At 42.5% G+C, this 20639-nt stretch overlaps 1 protein-coding gene across 3 annotated transcripts; it reads right to left on the reverse strand.

Annotated features, from left to right (window-relative positions):
• Window positions 1-790: 790 nt before the first annotated feature.
• Window positions 791-18616, reverse strand: stxbp6 (syntaxin binding protein 6 (amisyn)). 3 transcript variants are annotated; one of them, XM_037241751.1, is made up of 7 exons: window positions 18283-18616; window positions 15360-15561; window positions 5220-5350; window positions 4959-5124; window positions 3960-4058; window positions 2944-3101; window positions 791-1964 (listed from the first exon to the last, which is right to left on the reverse strand). In XM_037241751.1, the coding sequence occupies exons 2-7, from the start codon at window positions 15511-15513 to the stop codon at window positions 1941-1943; spliced, it is 732 nt and encodes a 243-aa protein (XP_037097646.1). In that variant the 5' UTR covers window positions 15514-15561; window positions 18283-18616; the 3' UTR covers window positions 791-1940. The 3 variants fall into 3 exon arrangements, with proteins under 3 accessions (XP_037097646.1, XP_037097645.1, XP_037097647.1); XM_037241750.1 differs by having other exon boundaries at window positions 18360-18614; XM_037241752.1 differs by lacking the exon at window positions 3960-4058 and having other exon boundaries at window positions 18360-18602.
• Between the last annotated feature and the right edge of the window lie 2023 nt (window positions 18617-20639).

Genomic DNA, 20639 nt, shown 5'->3' on the forward strand with positions numbered 1-20639 from the left:
TACAGTATAATATAGTTAATAAGAATAAAATATAATTTATATTTTTGTCGATATACACGTACGTAATATGTCATATCGTACTCACCACAGAGGCTAACGCAGAGCTCGTGTACCTGTCTGCATTTTGTCCCACTCGTACTCTGAAAGTAAGCCACGAAGAAAATTCCGGATTGAAGTTAGCCACTCAACAAAGCACCTTACCTCAGAAAATCCATTTTTTCTGGATAAAAAGCGTTTTGGAAAGTACATTTTTAATCATGGTTTGGCGTCGTGCTTTGTGAATCAAGGTGCCTCAAAACTGGTGTCAATTAAAACAGGTGTGAAGGAAAATGCGGAAGTAGCTGGACCAATGAGAGGACAGAGAAAGTCACTCGTGACAATACGTGGGGAAAGGTTTACGGTCATAAGGGGAAAAAAAGTATACAGGTTTGAATGCATTTTACAGCTTGTTCAACTGTTGCAGAAATACATTTTAGATGACAAATCTTCAAATCAAGCACATGGGGGCGATATTGCATTGTATACACTGACCAAGCAAAACAGCAATATTTTCTATGATGAAAAATTTTACATTAAAGTAAAAAATACAAGTTCCTTAAACTTAGCATGGACTTGTTGGGTGTCATATGCAAACAGAAAAAAACAGTAGCCATGCATTGTTCAATAATAACTGCTGTGACATTTAAATGGCAATGGAAAAAAATGACTTAATGGCTGGCAAGATACAAATCAATACAAACAGCAGAAATGCATTACCATTGACTCCAGGGAGAAAACGGACCCCGACAAATGAATTAAACATCGTTCTTTTTATTATTAAAACAATAAACATCCATTAGACAGAGGAAAGCACACTGACAATCTTTGCTGAGAATGTGTGTTAAAATGTCAAATAAAAAATATATTTGAAATCATTTACATCAGAAGTCAGTGAAATCATTTTTTGACCACTTTTACAGAAGCAGCTGACACGTTAGAGCACTTTCGAGTAAAAAATAAAAAGCGTTGAATGGCGTCACCAGCTGTACAACACTGACCAAAGAAGACAACATTTGGCTTTTCACCACGTAGAGCTTAAGCGGCACATGGGGCCTCCCGCAAACAGAAAAACTCTCAAATACACATAAGAGTACAGTATATTGTTCTTCAAGTGCAGGACCGTCTGGCAGAAAACAAAACAAATGGGAATAAATATTTTCAGTCTGGCTTATCGTTTGTGGACTATTTATTGTGTGTGTGTGATCTACAGTGGAATGTCAAAGTCGTCATTTGTAGGATTTGGGCAGCTCATGTTAAAAAAACAATCATGTAAAAACACAGATACATTATTTGTACACTTTTAATCGTAAATTTAGTTTTGAATCAGACTGTTAGACTGCGATTCCACTGAATGTGCCTTTTTTTTTTTTTTTTTTTTAACTTGTTTTGTATGGATTAACAACAACATTCAACTCTGAAGCTGGCCAAAGGAAGTCTCCGGTGAACACTTGTTAATTTATCGATCACAAAGCTGAGGCGAGCAGATGTTCTCTGTTTATATCACGGATATGATTATTCATTTAAACTTTCGCCCCAGGGCGTCATCTCATTATTAATGATGAGACAGGATTGGCTTTAAAAAGGAAATGTCGGTTTGTGTGTGCGTGTCGACCACCCACTAGAACACTCATAAATAACAAATAAAATCATCATTGAATATGGTCCACATCCTTGAGTCATTGCTTGTCAGTGTGAAAAAAGATGAGGCCGATAACTGAAGCACGTCGTTTGCCTTCGAGTCAACACGTTTAGCTCTTCTCCGTCTTCTTCAATACTAAAATGTTATAACGTCTCTTTCAAAAGCAACAAAACTCCAGAGACCTGGACGGCGAGCGGTGATTGGCGATAATAAGACCCTCCAATACACTCCTAAAGACAAGATGGTTTTGGCAGTGGTTGTTTTAACACTTGTGCTTCATGGCAAGCTGAAGAGGAAAAAAATAAATATGAACATTTATTATTTCTTCACAACTTTTCATTTTCAAGGTTTCGATTTTGCTGAGGGTTTTCATGCATGGACGGAATAAATGCAACCTATTTTTGACTTAACATTTTAACGCTTTAGATTTATACGTAGGCGTACGTAGGGTGCGATACTGAGATATGCCAGAAGAGGGCAGCAGAGCACCACACAGGAATGAGCGCTTCCGATGAGAACCTCTTCGTCAAAATTGGAATTGTATGAGTGAGAAGAGTCAAAAGGTGACTCATTACTTGAACACGTCTCACGCAATCCCATTTCAGTAGTTGTTGATGCAAGTTTCACAGTTTTTTAATCCCATGAAGGAAATAAAACAAAGCAAAACTTGTTGCGGTTAATGTGGTTGCTTTTTCTACAATAAGAAAAAAATAAATCAGGATTTTTTTTCTGAGACCATTACCGCCCAGCCCTGATTTTTCTTGTTGATCTGGTCGCCCACCCGTCCCTAATGACGCTCCACACACAAACTCACTGTGCAAAAAGGTCATTCGGAGGGCTTTCGCGATACAGCTTAACAAAATTCAAGCACCGGCGCTTAATGCAGGCGTTCTCAATGAAGCCTCGCAAAATGCAAACAGTGTCTGCCTGGGTGGCGCCTGATGCATTCCGCTATTAGACAGACACCCGCGGCGTAACCATCATAATCAGCCAGACTGCAAATTGGCTTTTTCCGTCATTTTGCATGTTAATAGCGAAATTGAACAGCGCGTGGCGTACTTGGGAGAGATATGAAATGAACGCAGGGCGAGGACGCTTCCCAGGTGTAAATGAGTGGGAAGCGGGAGACATCGCATGGGAGCATCCAGTTAGTTATCATTCATGCTGTTCGGAAAATATACACCCTTGCAAATCAAACTGTAATTAGAATTACAAATATAGGCTTAGCTAGGTTTAGCTATTCAACGCTACTTTTGCAGCCTCACCTTGTGCGCAGTGACGGCAAACTGCTCAGCGCTGTTCATCATGTCGGCCGTCCTCTCCTCGGCCCTGCCCAGTCGCTCGCCTCGCTCGTTCAGAGCCTGACTGGCCTTCTGCACGGCGCTCGTCACGCTGTCCGCGGCCGAGTGGAGGATACTGTTGCCTGTTGCCCACCCGGGAGAAGACAAAAGGAATGATTAGGTGATTATTCTTGCCCACTTCCTGTCTGGAGGGGGAGGAAGGACAAATCCTCTTGGAGTCTACGACTGACGGATCCCTTCAAGGGAGTCCAGGAAGTAATACTCCCATCATGGTAATCATCCCGCCCGCCTGACCCCTCCAGAAGTGTGTTTGTTTCTCAAGAGCCCCCCCAGAAGCAGCCTGGGGTTCCCCACCCAGGGGAGAGTGTGACATAATTACAGACAAGCAGGGTGGAGAAGCTGTGAAGAAAGATCTGAATGCTGTTATTAAAAAAAAAAAAAAAAAAAAAACTCATTATGCAGCTGTACATGTGTGCATTTACAAACGCATCATTTTAATCACCACAATCGACACTTAAGTGAATTTGTCACAGGTGACCGCAAAGAACTCTTCGCAAAGAACACTCCATCTTACGCTGCCCTTCGGAATGTAATTCTCCTTCTGTGGCATTTGTCAGCGACACGCCTGGCTGACAGTGAGGGGCCCGGACAGTGAACATAGCTCACAAATAACCTTTGGGGATGAAGTGGAAATCCCTTCCAGTTTGTACTCCCCGATAACAGTGACAGCGGGAGGGGGAGTGACCTCGCGCTCAATGAGTGTCCTGTCATATCCACACAAGTGTCTGCCTAAAAAAATGACACTTGCAGTTATCCTCTGAGCCACCGCAGCAAGATCTAATAAATATCTAAAAATGGTAATATATATTTTTACTGCACTCATTCATCCGAGAGACTGCGCTTTGGTAGGGGCTACTGTTTTGGTTAGCAACTGAATTAAAATAGTCTCAATTTGATATACGGTAGTCCGGATGGCTTACCTCGTCGTGGGAGATGACTATGGCGAGCGACCAGATCTTTCCTCACTCTGTTCATAAACACTTTGCAACGGACAAAGACTGAATCTACCGCTTGGGCTTCTGTAGTGAAGAAATATCCAGAGGAATTATTTATTCTTAAAGCATTTTTGGTTTAAATTAGTGGAATGGTGTTTTGGGTTACTACGTTATATTTTAGTTCAAAGGCCATAAAGGTTCGGGGAATGACATGCGGTTACTTTAAATTGGAAAATGTTTTCCGTTACAGAAAACGTCAGTGTCATTGTTAAAACCACAGAAGGAACACTAAAACATCAAAATCCCCAAGTTTATTCTTCAAATCACAGACGTTTCCGTCTCCCACAGTTATGGTCCCACACCTGAGCAGCGTCATGAGTTTTGTTTTGCACTGGTGTGAGACTTAAACTGGAGTGGACAGCCATGTTGACATCCGCTGAAGCCCCAAAATGACCAAATCTTGGTCCCAAAAACGCCTCGAGTAGTCTTTGGGCAACAAAAAATCTCAGTCTGCGCTATGATGTTACCTCTGCCAAGGCGAGAAGATTAAGTGACTGGCTGTGTTTTGTCTCTTTGCGGGATTTGCACAAACGGAGCCAAGGTGCTTCGCGGTTGACGCGAGAGCCAAGCCGGAGCGTTTGTATTAACAACTCCATGAATAATACAAAAGCGGAACAGTGCTCAAAGATGAGAGTTGAGGGTAAACAGATCAATATCGGATTTATCCGGTGGCAGGATGCTAGATTCTCTGCTTGCTTTATGAGCAAACTATTTACATCCTCGCAGCCAGGAAATGACAGAATTGGCGGGTGGGGCTAGCGACACACATATTGATGCGTATGAAATTAAGGTTATTTCAAGGGGCGGAAATTAAATGTTTTTTTGACAAACAATCAAATGGCTGGCCTTGAATGTTAATGTTTTGGAGCGGGCACACAAAAAAACTGTGAAAAACTTTTCTTTTTTTTTAATAACAGGTCTCACCTCCCAGAAGTTTAGACTGACAGTTGACAAATTCCGGTTTTCGCATCGGGATGTAACGCTGGCAGGTGTGGTGAAGAATCTGGACAAAGGTGGACTTCTCTCCCGCAGAACCGGCGACCCACTGGTCAAAGGCGTTGTCAAACGTTAGGTCAAACTCAGGAGAGTCCTTGGCGGGGGGGAAAAAATGAGAATTCATTTTTCAAAGAGAACTTCTTTGAGAATGTTTTTAAAGATGTTGCCATGGAATTTAACGTGGCTTACTTTGTTGGAATCAATGCCGTTGACCTGCCGTAGTTGATCGATAGTCCACTGGGAGCGTTTGACAAAGGCCGACGTTCCTTGAAACTGTTTCACTTTGGTGATGGTGACGTGAGCTGGCTTCTTATTCGTCACTGTAAAAGAATTTTTGGGGAAATGACATAACAGGTGGAAAAGATTTTTTTAACTTTTTTTTTTTCCTCAACTGGCTTTGTTTGCAGATCTTCCAAGCTCATAGCGTGCTTCTTGGAACCGACCCGTTCCTTTTATTGCTTTTATAACCCGGCGAGTAGACCTCCGCTTCCGCCATCCGGCGTGATCTATTGTGTCGCCTCAGATAAGAGGAAGTGTTCAGGTCACTTTCGCCATTGTTGCGCCATTCCGCTGCTCTACGAAAGTCGCCACTATCACTGCCTCATGTCGCGTTCTATCACGTAAGCACCCGACTCAGCTCAAGGTATGATTTATATAAATATAGGCAGGGCCGTGTGTTTTGTGGGGGGGGGGTATCCATTTGGACAGCTGTAGCTAATACGTGAGGTGTTAGCTTGTGGTCACGGGAAAGAACAAAGGCTGACGGAAAGCAACAAGCATGGACCAAACCCACGAGGTGAACGATATCATCACGGTAGAAATTTCCGAGGGGCCCGAGAAAAGGATGTCAGCTGGATTCAATGGAACAGTGGAGAGGTGGAATGACGACAGTGAAGGTGCTCAAATTCACAAGCGAATAATTTCTGACATCTGTCGTACTGTCTCTTGAAGAGAAGACAAAGATTTGACTAGTTTTCCCTGATAAATTGTAAAAAAAAAATTTGACTTGACGTCCTCTTTAAGATTCCTCACAAAATAAGACTTATCAAATATTGAAAAATAATTCAATAAATATGCATTTATTTTACTTTCAGTGCGGTCCAAGAACGCCATCTAACAGCTTGAGTACAACTCTGCCACTTCCCAAATATGGGAAAGGAAACCAGCTTGACCCAAAATATTCAGCAGCAGTAGTTACATATTCACCAATTGTAAACAAACACGGGGGCCCGAGGATTAGACAAGCAGTTACGCAATAGTGAAAATATGCTAGCGCAGCCTTGTTGCACTGTTTGTTTTATTCAGTTAAAGTGGAAGTCTCGTGATACCTGAGACTCGCTGTTGGAAAAGGTCTATCTGAAGGTCATGGAACAATCCCAGCGAAGCTCTTAAAGGGACAGACAACTTTGTGGATCGTATTCAGTTGACTTTCACTTTGACAATAATTTAATGTTAGTGCAGACTTGAGTAGAACATCAATCAATTCGCAGAGCCTCTAGCCAGACAACAAATGTTATTCATCGGAGTGACAAACTGAGTTTCTGGTTTATTGCGAGCTCAGGAAAATGCCTTGCCCTCAAACGGAAGCTTGTATTGTTAAAGCTTAAAATGTATCAATCCTGTGATGATCGCTACGAGATTCGCTAGCTAGCGCTATTGTACTATTGCGCTATTGTAAGGCCATCCCGAGGTTTCTTTCCCATGCTCTCAGAGTGACACGCAGCCACTTCCACCGGCGGATTAGTTCCTTGTTGTGTTTGGCTAAGATTGTCACAGCCCAAAGGCAAAAATTCTTCTGACGACAACCCTTCGGCTTTCCGATGCGGAAATATTATCAGACGGCCATTTTGTTTTTCTTAGTTTTTTTTAATTCATCTGTTGGGCCATTAACAGAAGTACAAAGCTTCTTATCAAGTTTATAAAAAATAAAACAGAAAAACACAATTACAAGTGTAAATCCTGCACTCTGCTACAACCGTTTTTATTCCGAGAGGCTGCCGAGCGGATTTATCGTCAGCAGTGGCGAGACCGGCCTCAGCGCCGTAGAACAAAAGGCCTCTTGAGTGCTTTCACGAGGTCTGAACACTGTGACTCCTGTGTACGAGGTCTGCCCCCGAGCCAGAACGGCGGCCATGCAGTGACAAGACGCAAGGAGTCAATAGGACGGCGTGTACCTCGCTCAACAATTAGCCCTTCAAGAGATTGACGCAGGGGACAACTTTAATAGTCCGCGTTGACATGATCATAAATATTTAGTAGCAAAAACTGCTGGATTAAGTATCAGATGGACTGAAAATGTGTGGTTGCGTTAAAGTCAACGAGGATATGTAAACTTTGAGAGATTAAAAAAAAAAAAAAAAGTTATTCACTCAACACTCAGCCAAGGACGACTCATTCAAAAGCATTTTGGAAACGAGACAAAAGAGGAACACTCTTAGCAGAGGCAAGGCCATCGAGAGAAAATCCATTAGAGGTTCCTTACTTTTATTTTATTTTCAACGGCTGCAATTAGATTGTCTTGAAAAACAAACTAAGGAAGAACAAAACACAGTGATAAGAGAATATTCTGTCCCGGATTCATGCAGCAGCATGACGAGCAAAATTCACACGCAGTAAATGCAGATGCCAAGACATAAATGAGTTTTTCCGCATTGACAAAGTCATTGTGTTCAAGGTTGTCCTCTTGCACCTGGAAACATCATATTAAAGACATTTGCAAGACATCTAAATTGCCCCCACAAGTTTGTCCATCACCTTCCGCCCCCTTGGGCCACTTAATAATGCTGCTATTCAGCCTGCGCCAAGTCCCCCACACACAATGCATTCCTCTGGAGATCAAGCTCCAGGATACGGGGCAAATATTTAATTACGTCGGGCCTTCGACTTGAGCTTTCTTTCCTTCTGTGATGTTTGCTGTGAGATGAATGCGCTTCTCGAGTGGCATTCAATAACTTCAATAATAGTATATTCATCAGTAAAACAATGGATTAATTTATCTTTATTTCATTTAACAAACTGCCGAAAGTTGTGGTAGCCTTATTTGGAAAATATGCCTATTCTGTGCTATCTACATGCCAAAACTCTGGAAAGTGTTTCATGCGAGACGATGTCATAATAAACGATGCAGTTGTCATCGCACAGTAAACATCGAATAAACACGAGTATTTCAAAACAAGGTACAGTACATTCCTGGACACTTACGCTTTCAGGAATGATCTAAACTGAATTCTTGGAAAGAAAAATCTTTTGACCTGCCTCTCATAACAAGATAGTTTATTGCCGAATGGCTTTGATAATTCATATTAAAATCGCACGAGTTCCTCGCTAACGATTATTGATATGAAAACTTATTGTACTACTTTATGTCACAGTTGTATCTCACTGTGATGGGAACGCTACCTCGAACCTCTTGGAAGTGAAAACACATGATGTATCAAAACATTACAGTTCAGGCCTGTCTCCAGACCTCATTTCCTTGGCCCAGCTGGTCTCCTTTAAACAAGGTCCAGAGGTGGTTGTCTGTGTAGCTAACACAAAGGGCTTTATTGGGATTAGGATTGCAAAACCACGCTACAAAAAAGATCCATAAAGGTTAAGGTTGAGGACAACGTTAAGAAAACACAACGAGAATGATCTCACTGCAGCTAGCTAGGAAGCAGCTAGCGAGTGAGCCGCTAGCTTGTGAGTAGCTAGCTAAGGAGCAACTAGCGTGAAAAGCAATTGGAAGAATCTCCATCTTCCCTCAGCACAAACAGATGGACTTAAACACTAGCAAGCAATAACAGAAGCCTCAAACCAAATTTGTTGATTCCCAATTCGGCAGCTAGCATGAGAAGTCGGCGTTCCTTTTTGTCAAACAGCACAAACAGATGGACTCAAATGCAGTCTCAGGCATAGAGCATGTATTCAAACTCAAATCAATTTGTTCACAAAGCTGACAGCTGGCATAAAGAAGACTGGGTTGAATGTTTGCTCATAAAAAGAGAGTCCATAACTGATTCTGGACGAGTCCCATGAAGTGAACTGGCATGGGAATAATTTGTCTCAAAAAGTAAAGGGGAAAATCAACATTTTAAGCGCCGTTGACCTCTGAGGAAGCATTGTATATTGACGCAAGGTAATTTCATGACACACAGCTGTGAAGCAGCTGACTGATCTTAAATCATCCATTCTTTCACAGCATCTGCATTCCCAACCCTTCCTTTTTCATCAAACTTCAAAGAACAGCGTGACTACGATTTGGACCGCAAACTTTTCGACGCCCCGCGATTGATGCGCAACCTCACCGATCTGGCAAATGACATTCACCCGTCGTCTTGTCAACTGAAAGGCGGCCATTTTTATGACTACTACATCCAAAACATCCCAATGACGACGCGACTTCACCTTGGTACCAATCAAGGTTTAAAGGTTAGACATGATGTGAAGCGGCACCGTGACATCTAGCTACTCGGGAGGCGATGTCACCAAACAGCCTGGAGACCGCAAACTGCCGGGCCCCTGCCGCTATGCTGCTATGACTTCCTGTGTCAGACGATGGGTGGGCTCCACTCTGGTATTTCACACTAAGGGCATGGATGAGCCCCCCTAGCGAGGCTCCCTTAGCCCACAACACACACTAACTTCTCGAAAAAGTTTGCTGTTGTGTAATTTATACCAGAGGGAAAAAAAATAATCAGGCCTGTCCTTTTTGTAATCTTGGAGGTGATGTTGAAGGTAACTGATGTTATCTCATTTTAGTTTTTTTTTGTTTTTTTTTGTTCGACATGTTCTTCCCGTCGCACAAAAGCAAAGGAAGAATGATATCATAGATTAATATCACTCGTACAACTCCCAGCTGCTTTCCTGCTGCACGAAGAGACCAGATGGGGAAAAGCACTAACATGGCGAACAAATGAAACTTCCTGTGTGTGTGTGCGTGCGTGTGTGCGTTATCCATCTCGGCAGAGGAGGCAATTTGTGCCCTCTAATGACACCGTTTTGATGAATGTGTACAGGGAAGGGTGACAGGGATGCACTTTTCTGCTTTGCTCTGACTTTTTGAATTCAAACAATGAATATTTGAGCTTCTTTTGATTCATCAGCCATTGGCAGGAACTCAACATATGACCTGTAATAGGACTTTTTTTTGTTTGTTTTAGAGAGAGATGAGCTTCCTGCAAGGACTGCTTTGTGTGGTAATCATCTTTTAGCAGTGTTTCAGTTATTATCTAGATTGTTTATAGCATTAAATCATTTGTTAGTTACTTTACACAGTTTGAGTTACTGCTAATATTGCCGCTTAAAAAAAAAGAAAGATAGAAATAGCATGCGTCTCATGTTTCCCACTGCTTTTTTCCAACCCAACACATCTGCACTCATATTTTACCTGAAATGAGTCAGAATGATCTGATGAACTGTGCTGCATTTGTACAGTTGTTCATTCCCACGAACCTAAGATGAACCTAAAGTGATGAATGTCAAATAAGGAAAACTTTGTCAATTTTGTTTTCTTTACCTCCACCTATGAACGATGAGAAATGGCGGAATTCCACAAAAGCTGTTAAGTATATCGATATATATATATATATATTTTTTTTTAATGGAGTTATATAAATCGAGCAATAACTACAAAATTAAATTTATTATTAACTATTTTATTTATTTTAATTGACTTTATTTTATCAGTAAGTGTTTTCGTTTGCGGTTTGGCGATTGCTCATATTTACCTGAAGGATTTTTCAAAGCGCTTTGGCTAAAGCTCACTGCGGCAAGTGTGCACAAGGTGTCGGGTGATGGCGACGAAGCATATGGTGTTTGTGATGGCTTCGGTTTGGTCCGCGGCAGGCGGCTACTTAGCCAGCGCCAGTGTTTGCAACACAGAGGAGGACTCCAGCTGTTCCTCCGGGTGACCTTCATTACCACAATTAATATGCATGCCACTCACACATTTAATCTGCGACTAGGATGGAAAAACAGGGGAAGAATGGAGATTATGTATGGCTGCCTTCAATGGCTCGTGTGAAAAAATAAATAAAGACATGAAAATGCATTTATTTTGTTTCATTAAATCACAGCGCTAGTTCATAAAAAAAAAAAAAATAAATAAGATGAGAAAAAAAGAATCAAGGTATTGCTCAACAGCTAATGGCCCCAATTTTGTTTGTTATAACCACGCAAATCAATCACGCCGCTGAAGCCGAGCCAGGTTAACAAAGAGGCCATTAGCCGCCACTTTACTCTGCTTCTCCAAACACTGCCATTCATCTACATGCCTGATCCGGTCCCAAGACGCAACAGCAGCAGCCTCAACAAATTGGTTTGTTTGCAAGCTCCTGATTTCTTCTCAACAGACACACCATATGAAGACATGCTACTCTTCCTATTGATCAGCTCATATGACGGACGGTAAATACTAAACATCCATATGTGGCAAAAGCAGCAAACACTTGAAAGACAAATGTCAAAGGTCATGTAAGCCCTCTCAACATGCATCTGTGAAATATTTTGCCCTGTTGACTTTTTCCAGTTCAAACCTTTCAGCCTTCTGCTGTTTTCCCTGCTCAGTCTGAGCTTCTTATCCGAGGCGATATCACTTTCTGATAACCCGGTGGGAGTCTGGCTTTGCCTCCCCGCTCTTGCTGGATTTGTTGCTGGCCAAGAAAGGCAAGCGTAGTCCAGAGAGCCCATTTACTCTAATCTCACAACAGGCTGGTTTTATCTGATAAATGCAAAAGGAAGAGTGATGAGGCGTGAGGCTACGTTTGTGTGTGTGGCTGCCCGCAAGGTCCAATTACTCAAGTGCACTGGGTTCGGGCTGTCTGTTTGCATTATAGAAGCTCTGCTTCTAATGTTCGGGTGGCTACCAAGGGGCGCACGAACATTTTCCCACCATGTGAGAACTCTGGCTGGTCAATTAATCGAAATTCAATCGTGAGTTTTCGATTCTGGCTTTGTCCAATCACAGCTCAATTATTTTCTGGATTTAGTCATGTGACTGACTGACTCTGGCCTATAGCTAAATACATGCTATTGTTTTATTGCTTGAATATTTTTAATTGTCTGTTGTTTTTCTCTCTTTTAAAGAGTTTGCACCGTAACACTTTGAGATTTGGTATCAAGTGCGTTATGAGTAAAAATGATTGTTTTATATTATTTCTTCAATTATATATTTTTATTATATTTAATTTACTTTATTTATTTAATTCTTAGTTAATTTTATTTTTATTATCATTATTATTCGCAGAACTACAAGCAGACAAGGTGACACCTGACAGGCATAAAATGATAAGCTTCTTTTATCACAGGTACGGATATTATTTATGCGCCTTTGCTGCCATTAAAGAGATCGTAAGTCACAAAAGCGAGCGCCACTTCGTTGACCTGATAAACATTCCAATAAATTCCAACCTCCGTTTAAAGAAGAAAAAAAATGCACAACTTGTTTGTTCCATCGGAGGCTCAAAGGACTATTATTATTCTTTCCAGTGAGGACTTTAAGAGGTTAGGACTCGTGAGATGTCTGCTTCCTGCGATACTATCCTCTCCTCCCTACCTCGCCCTCGGCCCAGTCCCAGCGGCGGAGCAGGTATTGTGCTCTAATAAGTCAGATAAATCTTTCATGACAAATAGAAGCATCCGGGGAGTCGGAGCGGGCCGATTTATGGGCTGCACCTGTAGATTAACGCGATGGGGGATGCTGCCAAAGTCATATCTGTCATGTCCATCCATAAAGTTAATGTGCTTTATGCTCAAGGAATATGATCAACTGGCCTTTTGGCTAAGGAAAGTTTTCTATTTGCTGGGGGATTTTTTTAAGACAATGCTTAATGTTTTTAAAGGTCAACACAATGTTTTGTAAGTCATAGAAGTCTTTTTTTTTGTGCTAGCTAAATACATGCGTCTCTTCAAGCCGTGCAGATGAGAGGATGAATATGGAAGGCAAGCCTCACGTCAACAAAACAAAAAGATGACTTTTTCCAGGTAGGTGAGGAATTTGCTCGCGATGTCCGAGCCAGAGCACACATGATCAAAACCATGTGGCGGTGTGGTCATCGCAAATAATTTCCTGCCGCCGGGTGCCATCAACTTAACGCGGTTCAAGAGTTCATCCCGGCAATTCGGCCAGAAATGCAACCTGGTCACTGTCAACGCCGGCAAGCGAGGGCCGCGCCAAGTGCTGACCTCGACGAGCGAGCAGGTGGGAAGCCTCCTTGCACACTACAAAGTCAACTTTTTTTTTGAACAGTCATTATCTGGCCTATGGAGCTTAATTTACCAGCGAGTTACACAAGGCTCCCAAGGCCATCCATCTCACAAGGTAATCAATACCTTCGGGGCAGTGAGCTGAGGATGAAAACAGCAAGAGAGGGATTGAGATGTAGAAGCCGGAGGAGGAACTGAGGATTTTATTTACCAGGTGGCCTGAAGCCCAAACATTGCTTAGTGAGAACGGAAATGCTTAACTTGTGGACTAAGGGGGGCCAGTTGAAATCATTTTGAGGTTCTGAGGCACGTATGAGTCGGCCTACCCTTGAAATGACACATGCAAACAAACAATCTAAACAATACGCCCGCATCACCACGCGAGCCGAAAAACTCGCTCAAGAATACGCCTACACGCATCCTACAGTGAAATTCTCAACAGAGCATAAACACATCATGCTTGTGTTGGAACGGATTACAGAAGATGACGTGACATACAGTTTGAATGTAACTATGCATGTCCCACACTGGGAAAAAAAAAATACAAACAAGCTCTTCAAAGTTGAAAACTGTTTGAAGCAGTGCCACCTACAGGCCTTAAATGAAACTGCAATGAATCTATCATTTTCGCCAAGCTCTTCCTGATTTTGCTTGAAAGTTGAAAACTGTGAAACAGTGCCATCTACAGACCTGAAATGAAACTGCAACGGTGTGACCACTTCAATCGCTAGCTTTGATTTTCCGTCGTGCACGATTAACTCCTACAGTGCGAATTCGATAACGGTGCTTCTGAAACGATACAGCGGAGAGAGTCGCTGTGAGAAACAACATCTAGTCCACGCTGGTGCAACGTTTACTGGGTCTTATCATATTCCACCCCTTTCTCTCTCTCTCTGCAAACATTCTGTGGGCGGCGCAGCCGTTGGGCCCCGAGGTCCGGCCGTCAGGCGCCGCGTGGAGCCCGCTGATCAAAGACGACGCTCGCTAACCGACTTGGAGCATGTCGAGCTGCTGGCTCGGCTCCAGCCAACACGCCTGTCATGTTGTTGTGAGGGCGTTCAAACAATTCCAATGCGAGCCTACGTGGCCCTAGCCTTGCCGCTCCAGCTAGCGAGAATCTCCTGTTTCCTTTTGCGACCTAAGTTAGTAACAAGCAAGCTAAAAGGAAAACGTAGTGAATCAAATTGGTCTGACTCTGAAATACAAGGTCACTTTGAGGCCGAACGACAATAAGCACAGTGACGAGAGCCAGACTTATTTTCAAAGTGCCACGCAGGACAAGAAGCTTTCCCTCTCCAAGTGGAAGCAAGCCAGAGCTTTTTATTGTTCTGCTGCTTCCAGCAGTGAAGAGCTCCAAAGAATTGACCACCAAAGTGTCCGTTCTATACAAAAACCTGTACTTCAGCTTCAAACTGAAGCTCCTGCTGTGACTTTGTTTTAAACTGAAAGATTGAACTGAATGTTGCTAATCAGTTTGAATAAACCAACAACCTTTCCGACTTCATTCTGCAAACCGTTGAATTAGGTCTTAGGTCTCAGTGGAAAGAATTCACAGAATTCCTGGTGCTAAATCGGTCTATGAACAGTCATTTGTGGTACAAAGTACATCTATAATTTGAGAGCAACATTTTTTTTTTTTTTTATTGCTCCTGGAAAAGAAATGTGATATATTCACGATTCCGTTTCACTGGGTATTACGCTACAATGCTAACGGTGCTACTTGCTAACGCTACAGTAGAGTTCCTCCCTCAGTTTATGGGCTGTGACGTAGCAGACGTTACATAACTCGGCCACTGGATGACCCCAGGGCCTCAACTTTACACTACTGGATGTTTGACAGAGGCCCCTCCCTCTTTTCATATAACCAAACACATCCCATAAAGACTTGTATGATCCTCTGCAACACAAATGAGCAAGCCTTTGCTGTTCTACCCATGAGCGCTATGCACGACTGATTCAATTAACAGGCGGTGAAACAAAAAAAAGGAAGTCGCAATTTAGAGCAAAACACTGATTCAATTTCAGCGATAATCCAATCGGCATTGACCGACAGCTAAGCGTTTAATTGATTTAGTGCGTTGTTTTATTGGCAGAGGGAGACAAGCTCACAATTGCGGCGTGCGAATTAAAGTAGACGGGTCTGACCTGAGAGGCAGATGAATGTCAAGTAGTCTCCCTGACCGCCAGTAGCCAAGAAGGGAATCTTCTTCTTGGTCTTCCGTTTCACCTGCACAGCTGCCAACATCTTCTCGTCGTGGGGAACGAAGACTTCCTTGTTGATGGTGGCTTTGGCGGACATCTTGGAAGCTGGTGGCTCAGCTGGCAAAGGGCGAGGTGCACTCTCCAGCTATGTCGGCAAAAGGGGAGATGACATGAGACGGGCCTCGACACATAAAAATGACTTAGAGTATTGTCTAGACAGGTAATCTTAATTAAAAATCAACTTGTGATTGATTACGGGTGGAACAAAATGAATGTTGCAATGTATCGTATTGTTATCGCTCGCCGGACAGCGCTGATATAGTCAATACTTCTGTCTCATGAAATAAATTAAATTTTTGCTTCACTTTCACAGGGTTCTATCATGAAAATGTATTTTCTTTTCATTTGGTACAAGATGAATTTTTCTCAATGCCCAAGCTACAGTAGTAACTCAAATCAATGTTCCCTATTGAAATGAATTAAGATTTGATTAATCCGTTCCAGACTGGAGGAGGCTTAATTTGGTCCAAATGTTTTTTTTTGTGAATGTGATCAGCCACACACCCAAACCACACAAGTCACCGTTCAAGCCGAGGAATCAATTTGTCATTTGCAACCAGTAGATGAACTACTGTGCGGTGACGTGAAGCCAGTCCCTACCAAAAAAAAAAGCTACAGATTGCTTTTACTGCACTAATAAACAACAGACTTTCTTTGTTCCATCCCCGCAAGTTTTCAAAAGTAATAACGCGGTAGGCCGAGGGGAGCAGAGAAGCAGTCTGCAGTAAATAATACGCAAACAAACTCGACTCGTCAAGGGGGGGGGAGGCGGGGGCTTTTGTTGGCCGGAGGTCATTGTTGTGTCGGGATGACGTCAACCCCCAGGGAAGAGAGTGGAACATAAAAAGCTCTGGCGCTGGACTAAAGCGCATTTCTGGGAGGAAAAACTCAAAGTGAAACAGAGCCTCATCCCCGCCTCCTTCTCCATCCAGCATCCTCCAGCTGAGCAAGAAGGTTCCTCCGCATCTACCCGCGAGCTGTCACCAGGCAGAGGCCAGCGAGCGCACACCACCCCCTCAGGTGGCCCACTGAAGCATAAGCAAATCAAAACGAGAGATGAAGAGGCAGACGGGAGCCTCCAGGCGGTGACATGAAACCAACCACGACGCCTCGCTTATGCCTCCGCTCCGACTTATGTAATGTTCGGCGGATGGGACGAAGATGTCCCCGCTTGATTGATTGTTGACCTGACAGGGCTGTCAGCCGCCACGCCGGACGAACAGTAAACAAACACGTTATGTGAATTTGTTTTTGAGGTATCACCGTTAAAAAAAAAAAAGGAGAATATAGTAAGTGCATGACTTCTTCTCATGTGCACTTCATTTTGAGGAATCACTTTCCCTTTCTTACTCACCGGGCGGTTTGAATGCCTGACAAGAGTTTTTAGCAGTCTTACAACGCATCATTCCAGCTACACTTGAGGGACTCGTGCACAAATCTCTTTTTAGGCGGTGTTGGAAAAACATTTTTTTATTTTCCTGGCACAGAAAGCAACATTTAGATTTTACTGCCATAAAGTGAGGGGGAAAAACAAGCACAAAGGTAGGATTGCTTATCCAGGCCAGGCAGGAATTCAACCGGTCGCAAAATAATATTTGATTTGTTTTGCAGCCATCTTCAATGTTAGGTTTTGTTCAAAAGATATTCGAGGCTTTCTGGAATCTCTTTTATGACAGGTTCCTTCATAGCTTGTGACTTCGTCTCTTGTTGAAAAGCGAATAGAGAGGCTTTTGAGGAGCGACCTTGTGCCAAAAGCGCACTCGCTGTTGGCTGTGCACGTGACTTCCCTGGCAACTATGAAAATTATAGAGGCAAACAAATGTGCTTGTGTTGCAAGTTCTCAATTGCAGCACAACCTGACCTGGTACGTGCAGAACCATTATTAAATGCCAAAATCTAAGAAACGGGAATTATTTTATTCCACTTGGGAATTGGCATTTAACCAGCAAGTTGGACCACACATTCTGAGAATCACCCGCAATTTATGAATGCAACCAAATACCAGCAAGGCATTACCTAACCATGAATCAATAAACCTCATTGCCCCCATACCAATACAAATGGTAATTACTCAATGACCACTGGCCAAGAGATTTTTAACACAATCAATCTTTTATTCATTGAAACAGTCGATTGACACTACAAGAAGAAGCCAAGCAAACAGCAGACATGATGTTAGAAGTAATTGAACAAAAAAGATAACGCTCAAGATATAAGCTTATCTTTTGTGGTGGAGCAGAGCAAATTACTCTTTCCAGGGAAGAGGCAATAATTTATACTAAGTGGGTTGGTTGGGCCTCACAGCTGGGAACACAGGTCAGATAAGAAGCACAATATTTATATATGTAAAAAAAAAAAAAGGCCAACCAGCTTTAAACTTTCACAGAGACCAAATTGTACACTGATATACTGTATTCTAAATTTGTTGAAATTCAGGTGCTGTAAAATGTTGGAGTCTAAATTGGCAGCACTATAAATGAGTAAAAGCCATTTAATGTTGAGTCACTAAAGCGTTTTATCACATTCTTTTATGATATAATTGGAATTAATAAGTGATGTGGACCGAAATTGTACTGGGATTGAAGCCAGGTTTTTTGAGGCATTAAAATACAACTTCACTTTGCATCCCCTGAGGTAATGAAGTGAGTCGAGTCTGAACGAAACGTCACGTAAATTGACAATTGAAACTAACTATATTATAGATGGAAAGAGTTCACAAAATAATTGTTAATTTCGTAGTAAATTTAGTGGTTAATTAGCTACCTGCGCACACACTTGTAGAAGCAAATTGAATTGAAATACTTGCCTAAAAGGCGCTTGTAAAAACTTTTTCCCATCTTCTGGTACACAGAAACAACACGTTGACATTCATTGTTTACTCACCGGCTTGTGTGTTTTAAAACGTTCCACCACGCCAAATGCCGTCTGTCTCGTCTCCCCAAAAAAAAAAAAAGAAGCTAGCTTGACATGTCAAACATATCTTTTGACTTCCACCCTCCGCAGTGGGGAGATTGAAACGCGACTCGTCTTCCTTTTCTTTTTCCCTTCTTCTACTGGAGAAGCTTGTTGTCAGCCTGACTGCGGCTGAGTGAGTGAGCGTGAAGCCTGCTTGGATGAGGAGCCAGCAGCAGCAGCAGCAGCAGGTTCAGGCACACATTATTTGCACACGCGCGCTCTCGTTTTGGGGGCGTGACCGTCGTCTGTTCAGCCTTGGTGGGAAGTAACGAAGTACAAAAACTTTCGTTACTTAAGTAGATTTTTGTCTGTCATTTACAAGAGTGTATATTTTTGGAACAAATACATTTCTATTAATTCATAATTCATTTTCTTTGTGTTATTATGTAACTAGCCTTTCAAAATATGTACGTCTAATTAATTTGATATTTTTGTGCTTTTTTAAAAAAAAATTTTTACATAAACTCAAAAAAAGTAGTCTCATGTGAAATTACCATTTCAAATTCGGACTATTGAGAAAAAAGTTAGATTTTTTTTAAAATCGTCCAGCCCTGCTTTGTACACTTTTCCAGGATTGTTAAAAAGAATAATAATTACACGCTGTACATAAGAACTGATACTAATAAAATGAAAATGTGCTTTCAAAGTAATTAGTACGCAAAAGAATGGCTCAGAGAACAAAAACTCTTTTTTTATGCCTTTTCAAAGAACACTACCAACATGAGTGATTGGAACTGTTTCACGTGTAAGTGTAAACCGCAAAGAACAGTCCTCAAGCTAGCCATAAAAATGAAAGCTTGAGGGTGTTTTCGCCACCACCGTCCTACCTGAAAAGGTTACTCAACACATAACAGTCGCATTTATGAGAAGGTACAGCTCTCCAGAGGCTCATAAAAGCGGGCCAGAAAATAATTGGACACACCCCGTAGACCCCCCTTGGATTGTTTCAGCTGCTAGCAGCTCATGATGGCTAACACCAGCCCACCTGATTGTACTCTTTCTGCTACTTTGCGGTCTTGCCGCGGGATGTCGTAGGGTGTGTTTTGGTGTTATTTGTCTAGCTGGGGTTCGGCTGCACACATTGAATGAATTGAACACGACGCGGGGCTGTGAGGCGGCCATAAAACAATCCCATTCCGCGGTGATGGAGCCTATAATGCGCCAAACATAATATTTTACGATTTAATTATCGTCGCTGGCTCAAACCTCCAATAACTCTGACACGGAAGCTTGCCCTCGCCCTCCTAATAGTCGGGTGAACGCTAACCAGGTTTCTGTGTTTATGATCGTCCTTAGCTGCCAGCTGCTTTTTGTTTCTACGTCCATGCTAGCACAACGCTGCGCTGAGCGTTAGCCTAACACGGCAAGGCCGCGCGGCTGTGAGAGCGTCTGCAAATATTTGTGTCTGTCTCGTACTTTGCTTGGCCAAGTGTGAGTCATCCACACCATCTTGCGCCAAACTGCGGAATCATTTCCTGTCTCACCTGTCGAAGCTAAAACAAAATAATCCTCACCAGAGTTCATTTCTAGCGTGAACAACTCTGAGTTTGTCTCTAACCGGTGGCAAATTGGTACAAATTAGTCACTAATCACAAAGCGTAAATGGAAACCGTGTACTTGGCAGCTGGCAATCCCTAATAATCACGTTTGAATGAAGCATCTCAAGTTACAGTTTGTCCGGCTCTTTGAACACACGACTACAGCAAGCTGGTCGGCCATCTGCGGCAGCATGTGGAAACGGTTCGTTCGGAGAGTCCGGGGGGACCAAAAATGTTTGCCTCTCTTTCTCGCTGAGGTTTTGTATGCTTACTTTGCGACCATCGCCTTTGATTTCAACAAATTTGGTAAATGCGGATGAGAGATTTTAGGGAGGTGTTTCTGCGAGGGAGGCCCGTAGGGAAGGACAACACCAAGACGGTTGTGGAAACTCTAAAAAAAGGCAGAAGTGAAATTGCACCGACATGAGTAAACCTGCTGAGAGTAATGAGTCACTGTTTCCTCGTGGGGTATACCGCAAATGTGTGTGTGGGTGACTTAAAAGAATTTAGGCTGCTTCATGCTCCACCGAGTCCAGACTAATACAACTTCATGATGGCCTGAAAAATTTCTTCCAATTAAAACAGTTTCCATGTGTCCTTGTCACATTCTTTGGTTAAAAAAATTCCGTTAGTCTGACAAGATGAAAGATGCAAAATGTATCAAACCTTT

The sequence above is a fragment of the Syngnathus acus genome, chromosome 22, assembly GCF_901709675.1.
Source record: "Syngnathus acus chromosome 22, fSynAcu1.2, whole genome shotgun sequence".
In the NCBI taxonomy this organism is placed as follows: domain Eukaryota; kingdom Metazoa; phylum Chordata; class Actinopteri; order Syngnathiformes; family Syngnathidae; genus Syngnathus; species Syngnathus acus.